This window comes from Nannospalax galili, unplaced genomic scaffold, assembly GCF_000622305.1.
Source record: "Nannospalax galili isolate Female #2095 unplaced genomic scaffold, S.galili_v1.0 scaffold182, whole genome shotgun sequence".
NCBI classification, from domain to species: domain Eukaryota; kingdom Metazoa; phylum Chordata; class Mammalia; order Rodentia; family Spalacidae; genus Nannospalax; species Nannospalax galili.
In genome coordinates, this window is record NW_008348662.1 from 938,129 (window position 1) to 951,272 (window position 13,144).

The following is a 13,144-nucleotide window of genomic DNA, read 5'->3' on the forward strand; positions in this document are numbered from 1 at the left end:
TGAAGATAAGTCAAAGGTCCTGCTTGACCATGTCTGCCTTTACTTGAAAGGATGAATGAGATGTTTCCTCTGAGTTGACCCTCCTCTTTGTAGAGTGGACACTGTTTCAAGTCCATCTCGTGGGGGTCTCCATGTCCTCCCTGAACAAGAGGACAGGTGACTCACCACAGTTACAGTACATTTTGAGAGATGTTCCATAGTTCCCTGGAACTTAGTTGACTTGGAGGGCAAGGAGCAAAAACTGTCCTTTAAGTCTGTCTGACCACATTAGTATAGGCCTTGAACTATGGCTGTTAGATATCCAATAAGATTAGTTCCACCAGTCTGGTATTTCTAATTATCATGTGCTATGTAGATAAGGCTTGGGAAAAAAAACAAATATTCTCAAGTAAACTTTGACTATATATATATATTTTGTTCCTTAAACTAGTTGACTATACTATGACCATAGCCATTTTAAGGTTATGTGTATATTATTTTTGTCTCATCCTTTATATATCATAAAAAACCTACATAGACCATCACTACTTGCTTAGGCTTTCTCATTTTTTCTATTTTAGAAAAATATCTCCATTCCCATGACTTTTAACAAAATAAGTTGTCCATCTGTTGTGAGACTTCTTTTCCTGGGGATGCTAAGCAATGCTTATACCCTTTTAAGGTTGTAGTGTCGAGCCAATGTTTGATTAAAGTCTTACTGGGGAACCAATGAATTTATTGAGCTTACTTACCGAGATAACTGAGGGGTTGCTGAGGTGTACGTATGAGGGTATGCACACTGGAAAGCCTTTACCCAGCATGGGCCATGCCTTCTCTTCCTAACCTTCCCCAGACTGTATACTTTAGCCCTCCCCAAATCCAGGAGACCATGTGTGATTAGGGCCAAATTACATACAGTTGGCTGGGAAGAGTGACTGGATAATGTGGTGAGGGTCCAATGACCCTCTTTGGCCCTCCTTTAATGACTGAGCACAACCTTCAACAAGCCCAGTTGTGATGATGTTTAGCGATCAGGCTCAGCCGAAGTCGTGATGATGGTAGTTATTTCACAAAGTCTTTAAATAATTAGAGTGGAGATATGCCAAGATATACTCAGTGGGTAAAGGTGCTTATTGCTAAGCCTCACAGCCCAAGTTCAATCCCCAGGACCCACAAGATAGAAGGAAACAACCAACTGTCACAAGTTGTGACCTTCACACATATACTGACGTTTGTGCACACAAAATAGTTAAAAAATCTGGGCATGATGGCACATGCCTTTAATCCCAGTACTGGAGAGGCAGAGGCCCATAGATTTAATTTCAAAGTCTTAATAGAGAGTTCTAGGCCATCCAGGGCCATATAGTGAGACCCTATATACTGAATCATGGAGTTGAGGGGTGGGGTTTCCTCTGGGCCCATCCCATCAGACATTGAAAGCATGTAACTCAATTCAGTTTTTGTGTTCTTATTAAGTGCTTACCAAGCAAACTTATGATAAATTGACTTTATCACTGGGTAAATCTTATGTATTAGTCAGGGTTCTCCAAAGAAACAGAACCAGTAGAATGAATATGTATAAAGATTTATCAGCTTAGCTCACAGGATAGAGTCCGAGTAGTCCAACAATGGCTGCACCACACTGGAGAGGCTGAGAATCTGTAGTCGCTCAGTCCACAAGGCTAGATGTCTCAGTAGTCCCAATCCGGTGCTGGAGGTCTGACAAATTCCAAAATATCAGCTAGTCTTTGGTCTACAGCAGCAAGATGAACCCACCAGCGAGAGAGAAGGCAAGCCGCAAAAAGCCCCGTGTTCTCCTCTGCCTTGGTCTTTTATACCGGCTGCCATCAGAAGGTAACACCCACATTTAGGGTGTGTCTTCCGGCTTTAGATGATCCAATCAAGAAGTTCTCTTTCATTTCAGTTAATCTCAGATCAAATCAAGTTGACACCCAGGATTAGCCATCACATCTTATAATATTATTTGTTAGATAGACCGAGACGCTCAATAAGGTGATATTTAAGGGTTTTGTTTTAGTTTTTTATTTACCTTTTTTTACACTTTTCATATACTTCTTCCTCATCCTTTAGGGCTCAGCTGAAATGTTACATCCTCACCAAGGCTTAATTAAACGTTTATGTGTTCTGATACCTAGAGTTTCTGGCACATAGTAGGCATTCAGGCCAACTACTCAGTCTTTGCTCACATCACCTTTTAATAAGGCCTACATTAAAATCCTATTTAAACTTGACTCTCACATACAGATTTCCAGGCTTCCCTATTCCAGACCTACTTTTTCTTTTTTCATATAACCCTTATCTTTATTTATTTGGTTCACTGATGAATCCCAAGTGCCAAGAACAATGCATGTCATATAGTAGATGCAGAATTTGTCAAATTACCCTTGTTGTATTTCATTTACAGTGTGTACACATGTCTGGGTAAATAGAAATATTCTGAGCATTATTAAAAGCATGAATTAAATCAATGCACAGTCCATGCATTGGGCCAACATTTGGATTAGCTTAATTCCAGAACCCTAGCAAGATCACAGTTTTGGCCACTTAATTGTGGATTATAGTTAATTTGCTGTGTCTTTTAGGAATCCTTGTACACTTGAGAGAATACATGTTATATTACCAGAATATGAGCAGAAAAAATAGATTGGAAAGGAGGAACCCTATGATAACAGAGTTTCTAATTTCATATTGGCCAGAAATAAATGTTTTATGCATAATAACATTTAATTCATCCATTCCATGAGTTCTAAGGCAATTGAAGCAACTAGAGACTAAACCATTTGCCTAAAGTTACTCAATTGGTAAGTTGCAAAGGCAGTATTAAAATTTAACCTCCTGTACTTTGCTATTCTGCCACAATCTAGCATACTAGCAAGAGTGAGAGCCTTAACCCTAGGAAAGGAAAAGTCACAGTTTCCACAGACACATTCTAGTTAGTTAGTCGCAACACATCACACCACCTATTTGTCACGGTTTCTCCCTTGGATCACAATGGAAGAGGATGTGTTCTGCTGTTAAAAAATGCCTCTTTCTCTGAACTCATGACCCCCTTCCAGCCTCAGCCTCCCAGACACTGGCACTATGAATGTGTACCACACAAAATATCTTCCTTCTATCGGTTTTCTTTGTGTCCCTTCAACTCATCAAGGTTGTGTTAAAATTTCTGCTTACAGAACCCTATGACTCCCATTACCTTTTTTCGCCTTTGTCTCTTTGGATGGTAGATAACTATAGATTCTCAAGTTCAACACAGTCAAAATGAAACATGTCTTTACTTCATACTCCCTGAGATCTGTCCTAGAAAATGACACCTCTTTCCAACTATTTGCTAGGGCAGAAATCAGGACATACTATTAGTAAAATAGCTAACACATATTGTGTACTTTCTGTGTACCCAGCACTCTATTCTAAACACTTTACTTGTATTTTACCTGTATTACACTCTACCTGCATTGATCATCTAACTTTGATATTATGAGTCCTGTCATTACCCACATATTCTAAGAAGGAGCCTACTTTTAGATCACTCAATTAGGAAAGGACAGAGTTGGGGTCTGGATGCTGGTAGTTAGTATTTGATTGATCCTTGACTTCTTTCACCCCCGTTCAACTAGTTATGAGAACTAGATTTCCACTAGGCAATATCTCTAGACGTAAATCCAATCTTTCCTAAAGCTCTTTAATACCTCCCCTATAGCCCTCAGGTAAAGATCAAGCATTCAACTTGGATTTTCAGGCTTTTCGTACTCTGACCTGTATGCCTCCTGCCTTCCTCTCTTCTGCCTTCTCATTCTTGCACACATTAGTATCAGTCAAAAAATTAAATTCTTTGTATGGAGCTATGACCAAGCTTTGATGTCATTTCCACTAACTAAAGGATTCTCTGTCCCCCTACTCCTTGTGCCTAGTAGACTCTCCATAAATATTGGTGAATTGAATCCAGGACTTTATCAAATTTAATCCAACAGAGCAAAGAAATACAATCTGAATGCAGACTTCCTTCCCAGAGCAGTGTATCCATATACTTCGGTAGAGCTAGAACACTGGTAACATAACTGTCCTTAGGAGGGAGTCTCCAAGAAATGCCTTACTATTAGACGATTCTCCCTTCACATATGCCTGGAATACAGTATTTCAATCATCTTGGAAAATCATTTGATTTCCAGACTTAGTTCAAAAGTATTTCTTCCTCTATTAAACCTCTGCAAAGAGCTGGAGACAGCTCAGTTGCTAGTGCTTGCCTAACATGAACAAAGCCCTAGATTTGAAAACTGAGCATTGTGGCCCACATCTGTAGTCCCAGCATGTAGGAGGTAAAGGCAGAGGGATCAGAAGTTTAAGGTCATCTTAGTTATACAGGAAGCTGTGGGCTAGCTTGGGATACAGGAGACCCTGTCCAAAAATAAAGCAAAAAAAAAACTGTCCAGATATTTTCTTCCCTCCTTCCTTTTTTCATTTATTTATTTATCTTTATTTTTTATTTTTTGAGATGGTCTCCCTGTAGCCCCAGCTGGCCTGGAATTTGTTATGGAGACCAGGCTGGCCTTGAACTCACAGAGATCTACCTCCTGCCTCCTGAGTGCTGGGATTAAAGGCATATGCCACCATGTCCAGCCAGATCTTTTCTTGTAGGTAGTGCAAACTGGTTCAGCCTGATTTATAACAAAATGTCTTAAACATTTTCCACTCACAACCTGTTTTTGCCTGTGAAATTTATACATGACCCTGAATATATACATATATAAAATAAATATACAAATCAAACATTTACTGATAACATATAATAACATCATAAGTAAATTTATCTTGAAACAATTATTTGGTATATATAAATTTTACCATTTATTGCAGATGAAAGCAAATTTGCTTACTGATGAGATAGATCTGCTTATTTTTACTTAAAGAATTAAATCTTGGCTGAATATTTGGTACTGCATGGCATAAAGCATCTTCAATGTTTTTTAGAGTTCATCTATATTTTGATTTTATAATCATCAGTGTTGAGAACATTGCTTTACTTATGTACCAAAATGGGTCTAGAAGGGGCCAGTAAGATGGCTCAGCTGGTAAAGGCACTTACCAGCAAGCCTGACAACCTGAGTTTGGTTCCCAGAACCCACATGGTAGGAGAGAGCTGACTCCCACAAGTCCTCCTCTGACCTCCATGTACAATATGGTACATGCTGGGTACCCCTCCCATACACAAATAAATAAATGTAACTACATTTTTTTAATGGTAGAAGTATGTTTAGGACAATTTCATAAAATTACAGAAATTCTGTTCTAATCTCAAGTCAAAATTCATGGTTTTTTTTAATGAAACTCAAGTCAGCAACTCAAACAGGTTTTTTAAAAATCTTATTATTTTTATTTTATATGTATGAGTGTCATGCATATAAGTGTACCTGTGTCATGCAGTGCCCTTGGAGGTCTGAAGAGGGCATTGGAACTGAAGTTACTGATGGTTGTTAGCCTCCATGTGGGTGCTGGGAACCGAACCTGGCTCCTCTGCAAGAGCAGCCAGTGCTTTTAACTGCTGAGCCACCTCTCCAGCCACATAAAGCAATAGTTTTAAAATCAAACGTTCTACCATAATACAATCCAAAGATACACCAGCAGTTTGGTACTTAAATGCCCAGGAATGATGATAGGAAAATAATCATTGTTGTCCATAATTAAATCATAATGTTTCTATAAGAGCAGAAAATTTTGTATGTATAACAAAACAGCCTTGGCTCTAAGTCGAGCTATTTCAGGAGTGTTGGTTGGTGTTCTGTGACATGGAGTCCAGCACAGCAGCACAGAGAGAGCATGTTGCAGATGCAGCGAAGTTCTGATGAAGCCTGGGTAAGTGCTGCCAGAAGTGCCTTGGACTCTATGTATTTTATTTTGAATGAATTTTTGGTTGTTGTGCATTTAGAAACCTTTTACTGCTGACAATTTTTTGCAACTCTCACATCCAGTTATGTGACTTCATTTGGGTTTGTGACCCACTGGTTAAAAAGCTAGGGTTTATAATATATAGCAAGAGTGATGAGAAATAGAAGACCCTTTAACCTAGGAATTATACCTCCAGAACATTACCTAACCAAAGAGCTGGGTCTAGTTATGGACTTTAATAACTCATTCAAATCCTAGTTATCCATCCTAAAGGAAAACTGCAAATACCCTAAAAAGTAAAATTAGAACAGGATGGTTTGGTTAAGACTATGCAAAGCTGGGCGTGGTGGCTTACAACTGTAATCCCAGCACTTGAGAGGCGGAGACAGAGATCTCTGTAAGTTGGAGGCTAGCCTGGTCTACACAGTGAGTTCTAGGCCAGGCTAGCTTATATAACAAGACCCTGTCTCAAAAAAACAAATCTTAAGTAATAAAAGTACTTTATTTTCATAGCTAATGTTTTTAGTCTTTTGCACCTAAAAATTAGTGAATTATTCTGGATTCTGGATTCTTTTATTTTCTTCTTTTCATTTACCTATTATTTTCTCAATGAAAATGTATTACTTAGGACTGGAGAGATGGCTTAGTTGTCAAGAGCACTGGCTGCTGTTGCAGAGGACCCAGGTTCCATTCCCAGCACTCATATGGAGGCTGACAGCCATCTGTAACTCCAGATCCAGGGGATCCAACACCCTCTTCTGACCACTGCTTGGCATTGTACAACATGGGTACACGTACATACATGCAGGCAATACACTCATATACATAAAATACAAAATAACAAATAAATAAAATATATTGTGAATTCAAAATAATTCATTTGGCTTTATGATAATGATGCTTAATTTACTCCATACTTTCTGTATGAAAACTGTCCACCCATTTCAGTTGAAATTATCTAGAACTTATCTTCATTACTTCCTTTGAGTGTACTGTTAACAGAGCTGCTGGAGACTGAGGGTAAAGCTAAAAGGCAAGAAAAGGAATGGGTCTGGGCACAGATCCATTGGATCAAATAACCAATAATCGATAACTAGAAGTTATTTTCCTGTTTTCATTGAATTAATTTGTCTTTTTTTGTCTTCTATTTTAAAAGCATGTTGATCCCATTTTCATTGAAGAATTGCTTCCAGTTACTTTGTAATCACATAGTCCCAGCAGCTGGCTTTAAAAACACAGCAAAAAGTGGGCTCATTTTACAGTCACTTTCCAATGATGTGTATCAAAATCTGGCCATAGAAGACTGGATCCATGACCATATAAATCTAGAGGGCAAGCCGATTCTTTTCTTGTGGAGAAATTCTCCTTCTGTTGTCATTGGTAGGCATCAGAATCCATGGCAGGAATGTAACCTCAATCTGATGAGAGAAGAAGGTATAAAACTAGCCCGGAGAAGAAGCGGAGGAGGAACAGTGTACCATGATATGGGTAATATCAATGTGACCTTCTTTACTACCAAAACCAAGTATGACAGAATGGAAAATCTGAAATTAATCATGAGAGCTCTGAATGCTGTCCAACCCCAGCTGGATGTGCAGGCTACCAAAAGATTCGACCTGTTACTTGATGGACAGTTTAAAATCTCAGGAACAGCATCTAAGATCGGCCGGACCACTGCTTATCACCACTGCACCTTGTTGTGCAGTACTGACAGGACTGCTTTGTCTTCTGTGCTCAAGAGCCCATATCAAGGGATCAAAAGCAATGCCACCACAAGCATACCCTCCGCAGTAAAAAATCTTCTGGAGAAAGATCCCACGCTGACCTGTGAAGTTCTGATGAGTGCCATTGCTGCGGAGTATGCTGCTTATCATCAGGTTGATAATCACATTAACCTAATAAACCCAGCAGATGAGATGGTGTTTCCCGGGATAAACAGTAAAGTCAAAGAACTACAAAGCTGGGAATGGATCTATGGCCGAACTCCCAAGTTCAATGTAAATACTACATTCAGTGTGTTATATGAACAGACACACCTGGAAATTAAAGTATTCATAGATATAAAGAATGGAAGGATTGAAATCTGTGATATTCAAGCACCTGATCATTGGCTGCCTCTGGAAATACGTGATAGATTAAACTCAAGTTTTATTGGAAGCAAGTTTTGCCCCACTGAAACTACTCTAACAAATATATTACTGAGAACATGTCCAGAAGACTGTAACTTACACAGTAAATGGAGTATTCTGTGTGAAAAAATCAAGGGAATAATGTGACTTTAGGTAACTTTATGCTGATGGTTTCGATGAGAAAATAAAAGTTTTAAATGCATTGCAAGCCTCTTTTTAAAAAAGAAGAGGGGTGTCAGATTTAGCTCATGTCTGGGTGACTTCATCTCATTCTTGAGGTGGCTTGTTCCTAAAGGTTTCCACTCCTCAACCTCACAAACCTTGACTCATAATTTGTTAGGACTTAAGGTTTTCAGAAATGAGCATTTCTGGCCTCCATCTTCTTCAGCATTTCTCCTTCCATTCAATCCCAGGGGAGGAAATGTTCCCTTCCTTAAAGCCAAGCACTCTACTGTGCCCTAGATTTTGTCCTCTCCTGCTTATGTTTAGGCTTGGCTTTGCTATCTCTCTCTCTCTCTCTCTCTCTCTCTCTCTCTCTCTCTCTCTCTCACTGTCGCTCTCACTCTCTCCCTCTCTCTCTCCCTCTCTTTCCATATATATCCTCTTTGGGTTTTATTTGGTTTGTTTTTTTGAGACAGGATCTCCTCTGGCCTGCAACTTGCTATGTAGATAGACCAGGCTGGCCTCAATCTCAGAGTTCCACTTAACCTCTGCCTCCCCCCCCCCCAGTACAGGGATTAAAGGTGTGCGCCAACATGCCTGGTCCTGATCTATCTATCTATCTATCTATCTATCTATCTATCTATCTATCTATCTATCTATCTATCTATCTATCTATCATCTATCTACACAGAGAGAAAACCTACCTATCTAGCTATATAGATATATATTTTGGTCTTTTTGAGACAGGATCTCCCTGTAGTCCCAGCTGGCCTGGAACTTACTATGTAGACCAGGCTGGCCCTGAACTCAGAGATCTGCCTGCCTTTGCCTCCTGAGTGCTGGGATTAAAGATGTGTGCCACCACACCCTGCATGATCTATATATTTTTTTACCTTGCATTTTTCTTTTTTTTTTTTCTACTGGGTCTTTAGTCATAGTAGATGAACATATTCTCCCTTTTCCCCAAACTTTCCTGCTAAGATACCTTTTCTCTCCATCTTTTTTACTACCAGACTTTTCAGATAACATCATTGTTGGCCACTTCCTAACTCTACAGTTAATCCATTCCCACATTTTTGCTTCTATAGTACTATGTGTTTATTGAGTGCCTACTATGTGCCAAGCACTGTTCTAGTTGTTCATGGTAAGTGAAATACATGGCTTCTGACTTTAGGCATTAACAGTTTAGCAAAGTGGCTTTTTAAATTATCAGAATGAAATTAGAATAAAAAATGCTTTCTGCATTGAGCCTTCATTTAGCTCTGAGCTGAATTTTCATTAAAAACCTCCACATCTCAGTCTATAGCTCTCATGATGAAGTACCTCCTTACACTAAATCATTTTTTTTATTTTGCTTACTTCAGGTATTGTAGTAATTTTCTCCCAGGTTAAAACTTCTATCTTGGAGGGAAGCTTATTAAGGTAAAGGATGTTCTAGAGAGATGAAACATTCCATCCAGCAGGCAGTTCATTAAGCTCAGGAAATCCTTGGAATTGACCAGATACACTGAGCCCCTCCCTCCCCAAGCTAATGTAGGCAGGAAAGACTGCTGAGATACTCTGATCAGACCAGCTGCCTGGAAGAGATGCTCTTGGACCTGTTGAGCTGCCTGCAAGTTGTGCAGTGAGCTCCAGGGTTCCAGCTTTCATAAGCTGTCACTCATGCTGGGGTGGGGTTTGGTGATAGAGCTGTCTGATTTATTTGTTCCTGTGAGTAACCCCAATAAACTCATTGGTTCGTCAAGTTGGATTTTGGCAGTACCCTTACTTTGGTCTGTCCCTGTCTGGGGTGAGGAGATGTTAGTTCACATTTCCCCAGAAAGTGGCATACAACATCTGGTAACTGCAGTTTTTGTTGCTCTGTACTGAGAATTCTGACTGGTATCACTTAGGGAGAGTATAGGTCGAAGAAAAGGTTACTACCTACTTTAAGGGAACTCTTGTTTTTGTGCTGAGGACTGAACTAGGGCCTCAGCATGCTAAGCATGTGCTCTACCACAGCTACATCCCATAGCTGTACTGTAACACTTGTAGTTAGAAGGATGGATGGAGAATGTGCTTGAGGTGAGTTGAGAAGGGTTTGGCCACCTTGGTCAAATGCTCCTGAAAGGCCAAAGGCCAGGAAGCTTCCAAAGTGCCCATTAGGAGAATGTGAGGATCCAGGCTTAGAGAATGGAGGGTGAATGTGATTAAAGTATGTAATATGCACACAGGAAAATGCCATGATGAAACCCATTATTTTGTATAATTAACATGGCAACTATTTTTTATATTATTTTTATGTGTCTAAGGATATTGCCTGCATGTGTGTAAGTGTACCCGTGTTGTGCCATGCCCAAGGAGGTCAGAAGAGGGCGTCAGAATGTGGGTGTTGGGACTCAAACCCAGGTCCTCTGCTCTTAACCACTGAGCTGTCTCCAGCCTCTATGCCAACAATTTTAACATAACTTTTTAAAATGCCCATTATGCCAGGCATGGTAGCGCATGCCTTTAGTCCCAACACTTGGGAGGCAGAGGCAGGCAGAGCTCTCTGAGTTCAAGGCCAGCCTGGTCTACAATATTGAGTTCCAGGCCAGCTGGGGCTACAGGGAGACTCTGTCTTAAAAAGGCAAAAAAAAAAAAAAAAGTGCTCATTATGAGCTGGGAGTGGTGGTACACACCAGAACCCCAGCATTCAGCAGTTGAAGCAGAATGATTACTACTTTGAGACCCAATGAGAACCCCATGTTAAAAGTGCTCATCAAGGGTGATGGGGAGATGGCTCAATGGTTAAGAACACTGGCTGTTCTTACAGAGGACCAGGGTTTGATTCCCAGCACCCACATGGTGGCTAACAACCGTCCATAACTCAAATTCCAGGGCAACCCGATGCCCTCTTCTGACCTCTGCAGGCACTTCATGACACGGGTGCACCCACATACATGCAGGCAATACACTAATACACACAAAAAAAATAAAAAAAAATTTTTTAAATGCATATCAAGTAAGGTTGTAAAAGGTCACAACTGACACGAATCATTTCAATAGAGTGACTGGGGCAGTACCTAGAGTGAAGCTGAGTTGAAGTGTGAACAGGTGGTGAGGAAATGAAACAACAATCCTTTCACAAAGTTTGTTCATGAAGAATAACAAATGCAGGGCAGCATCTGACTGGGGGTGAGTGCATCGTTACCCCCTAAGACTAGTCTAGGCGCTAGTCTTCCTGCAAGGTGGTCTTGTGATACAGCACCTTCTTTACCATAGCTTCGCCATGGTAAAGTTTGGGCTGACTCTAGCCTCTGAAATTATCAGGCAGTTGGCCCAGGGTATGGGAACTGTGGCCCAAATTCTCTCCTGTTTACAATCAGACAAACCATATATTTTGTGTGAGTTTATTAACTTACAAAGGAATTGAGTACCCAGTGCCTAGCCCTGTGCCACTGCCACTCAGAGCCCGCCTTATCAGACTGTACCACGCCCAATAGCCCCACATTCACTCATGCCTCCAGGGCCAGGGATCTTGCCCCAGGTCCACAGGGAGTCAGTCCATTCTGTCTTTGAGTTGCTGTGCTGGCTACGAGTTTCCTACACCATCATGCTCTACCGGTGGCTCCTGGCTTCCATCCCAAGATGGCTTCCAGCTTCCCTTCCTACTTCCTGCTCCAGGTCAGGCCCTGCCCATTGGAGGAACCAGCCAATTGGGAGACAGGAACACACATCAGCAGGACCCCATTTGTCTTGAGAACAGGTCAGCGTGTGCTGGAGTGCACCTGCTAACTGCATATTTATGGCTTCTGAAGGTTATGCTTGGCTTGTTTCTGCAAAATAGTAACTGTTGCTTAATAGAATAGAAATTGTTAAGGAGGCTTTGTACCTGTAAGCTTTGGAACTTAAACTTTTCACCACTGGTTATGGTTTCTCTGTGTAAAAGCTTACCCTGGGGGCCGGATAGATGGCTCAGAGGTTAAGAACACTGGTTGCTCTTGAAGACCCGGGTTCAAATCCCAACACCCACATGGTAGCTAACAACTGTCCGTAACTCCAGTTCTAGGGGATCCAACAGCCTCTTCTGCCCTCTGCGGGCACTGCACTTACCTACACACAGGCAATACACGCATACACATAAATTAAAAAAAAAAAAAGCTTACCCTAAAGATGGTTCAGGGCTGCACATGGGTTCCGACACCCTTGTGTAGTCACTGGCCAGCTAAAAAAGACTTTCATTCGGCAAAACTTTGTCTGAGTGGTCTTCTCTGGTGAAGCACTTCACAACATTCTGACAAGTGTCAGAACTGTGTGAAAGAAATTTCTTCCTTGTAGACAAGTTCCTCCAATGGCTGGCAACATGCTTCAGTCTTTCCTTGGGTTCAAGTACGAGATTCCTGAGGAAATTGTAATTTCTTGGGGCCCTTTATGTCAACAGTTTGATAGTCAAAGGGAGAGGCCCAACTGTCTATTTAGAGTATCTTCGAGTTCTTCAGGATGGTGACAGCAGGATAATTAACTGGGTTAAGGTGACTTTATGGAGCTATATAATATTATATATCTGAGTTTTGGAGAATGCATCCCAAAGACATTTGTTTATTTTTGTGTTTGGACAAAGGGTCTCTTGTAACCCAGATTGGCCTCAAGTTTTCTACACAGCTTAGTATAACTCCGGATCCTCCAGCCTCTACTTCCAAGTGCCAGGGTTACAAGCATGTCCCATCAAGCCTGACTGACAGTTATCTTAATTATAACAATATTGTGCTTGTTTGTGCCACTGGGGATAGAACCCAGAACCTAGACACATGCTAGATACAGGCTCTACTACTGAGCTACATTATCAGCCACACTGTACATTTTTTCTGGTTATTAGGCCCCCAAGTCCATTTGTCTCTTAAGAGCACTATAATCTATGATTTTCCTTTGGAGATTTTAAACTCCCAGGATCAAGACTGACATCCAGTTCATCATAATAGAAATTCAATATTTGTTGATTTATTGACCAAACA

General features: G+C 40.7%; 1 protein-coding gene across 1 annotated transcript in view; it reads left to right on the forward strand.

The window, feature by feature from the left end:
- The window catches only part of Lipt1 (lipoyltransferase 1), a 10,537-nt gene extending 2,328 nt beyond the window's left edge, over positions 1 to 8,209 (forward strand). Inside the window, exon 2 of the mRNA XM_008845854.3 lies at positions 7,037 to 8,209. Coding sequence (XP_008844076.1) covers positions 7,038 to 8,156 — 1,119 coding nt within the window. The 5' untranslated portion in view covers position 7,037 and the 3' untranslated portion in view covers positions 8,157 to 8,209. The remainder of the gene's footprint in view (positions 1 to 7,036) is intronic.
- Positions 8,210 to 13,144: the final 4,935 nt, after the last annotated feature.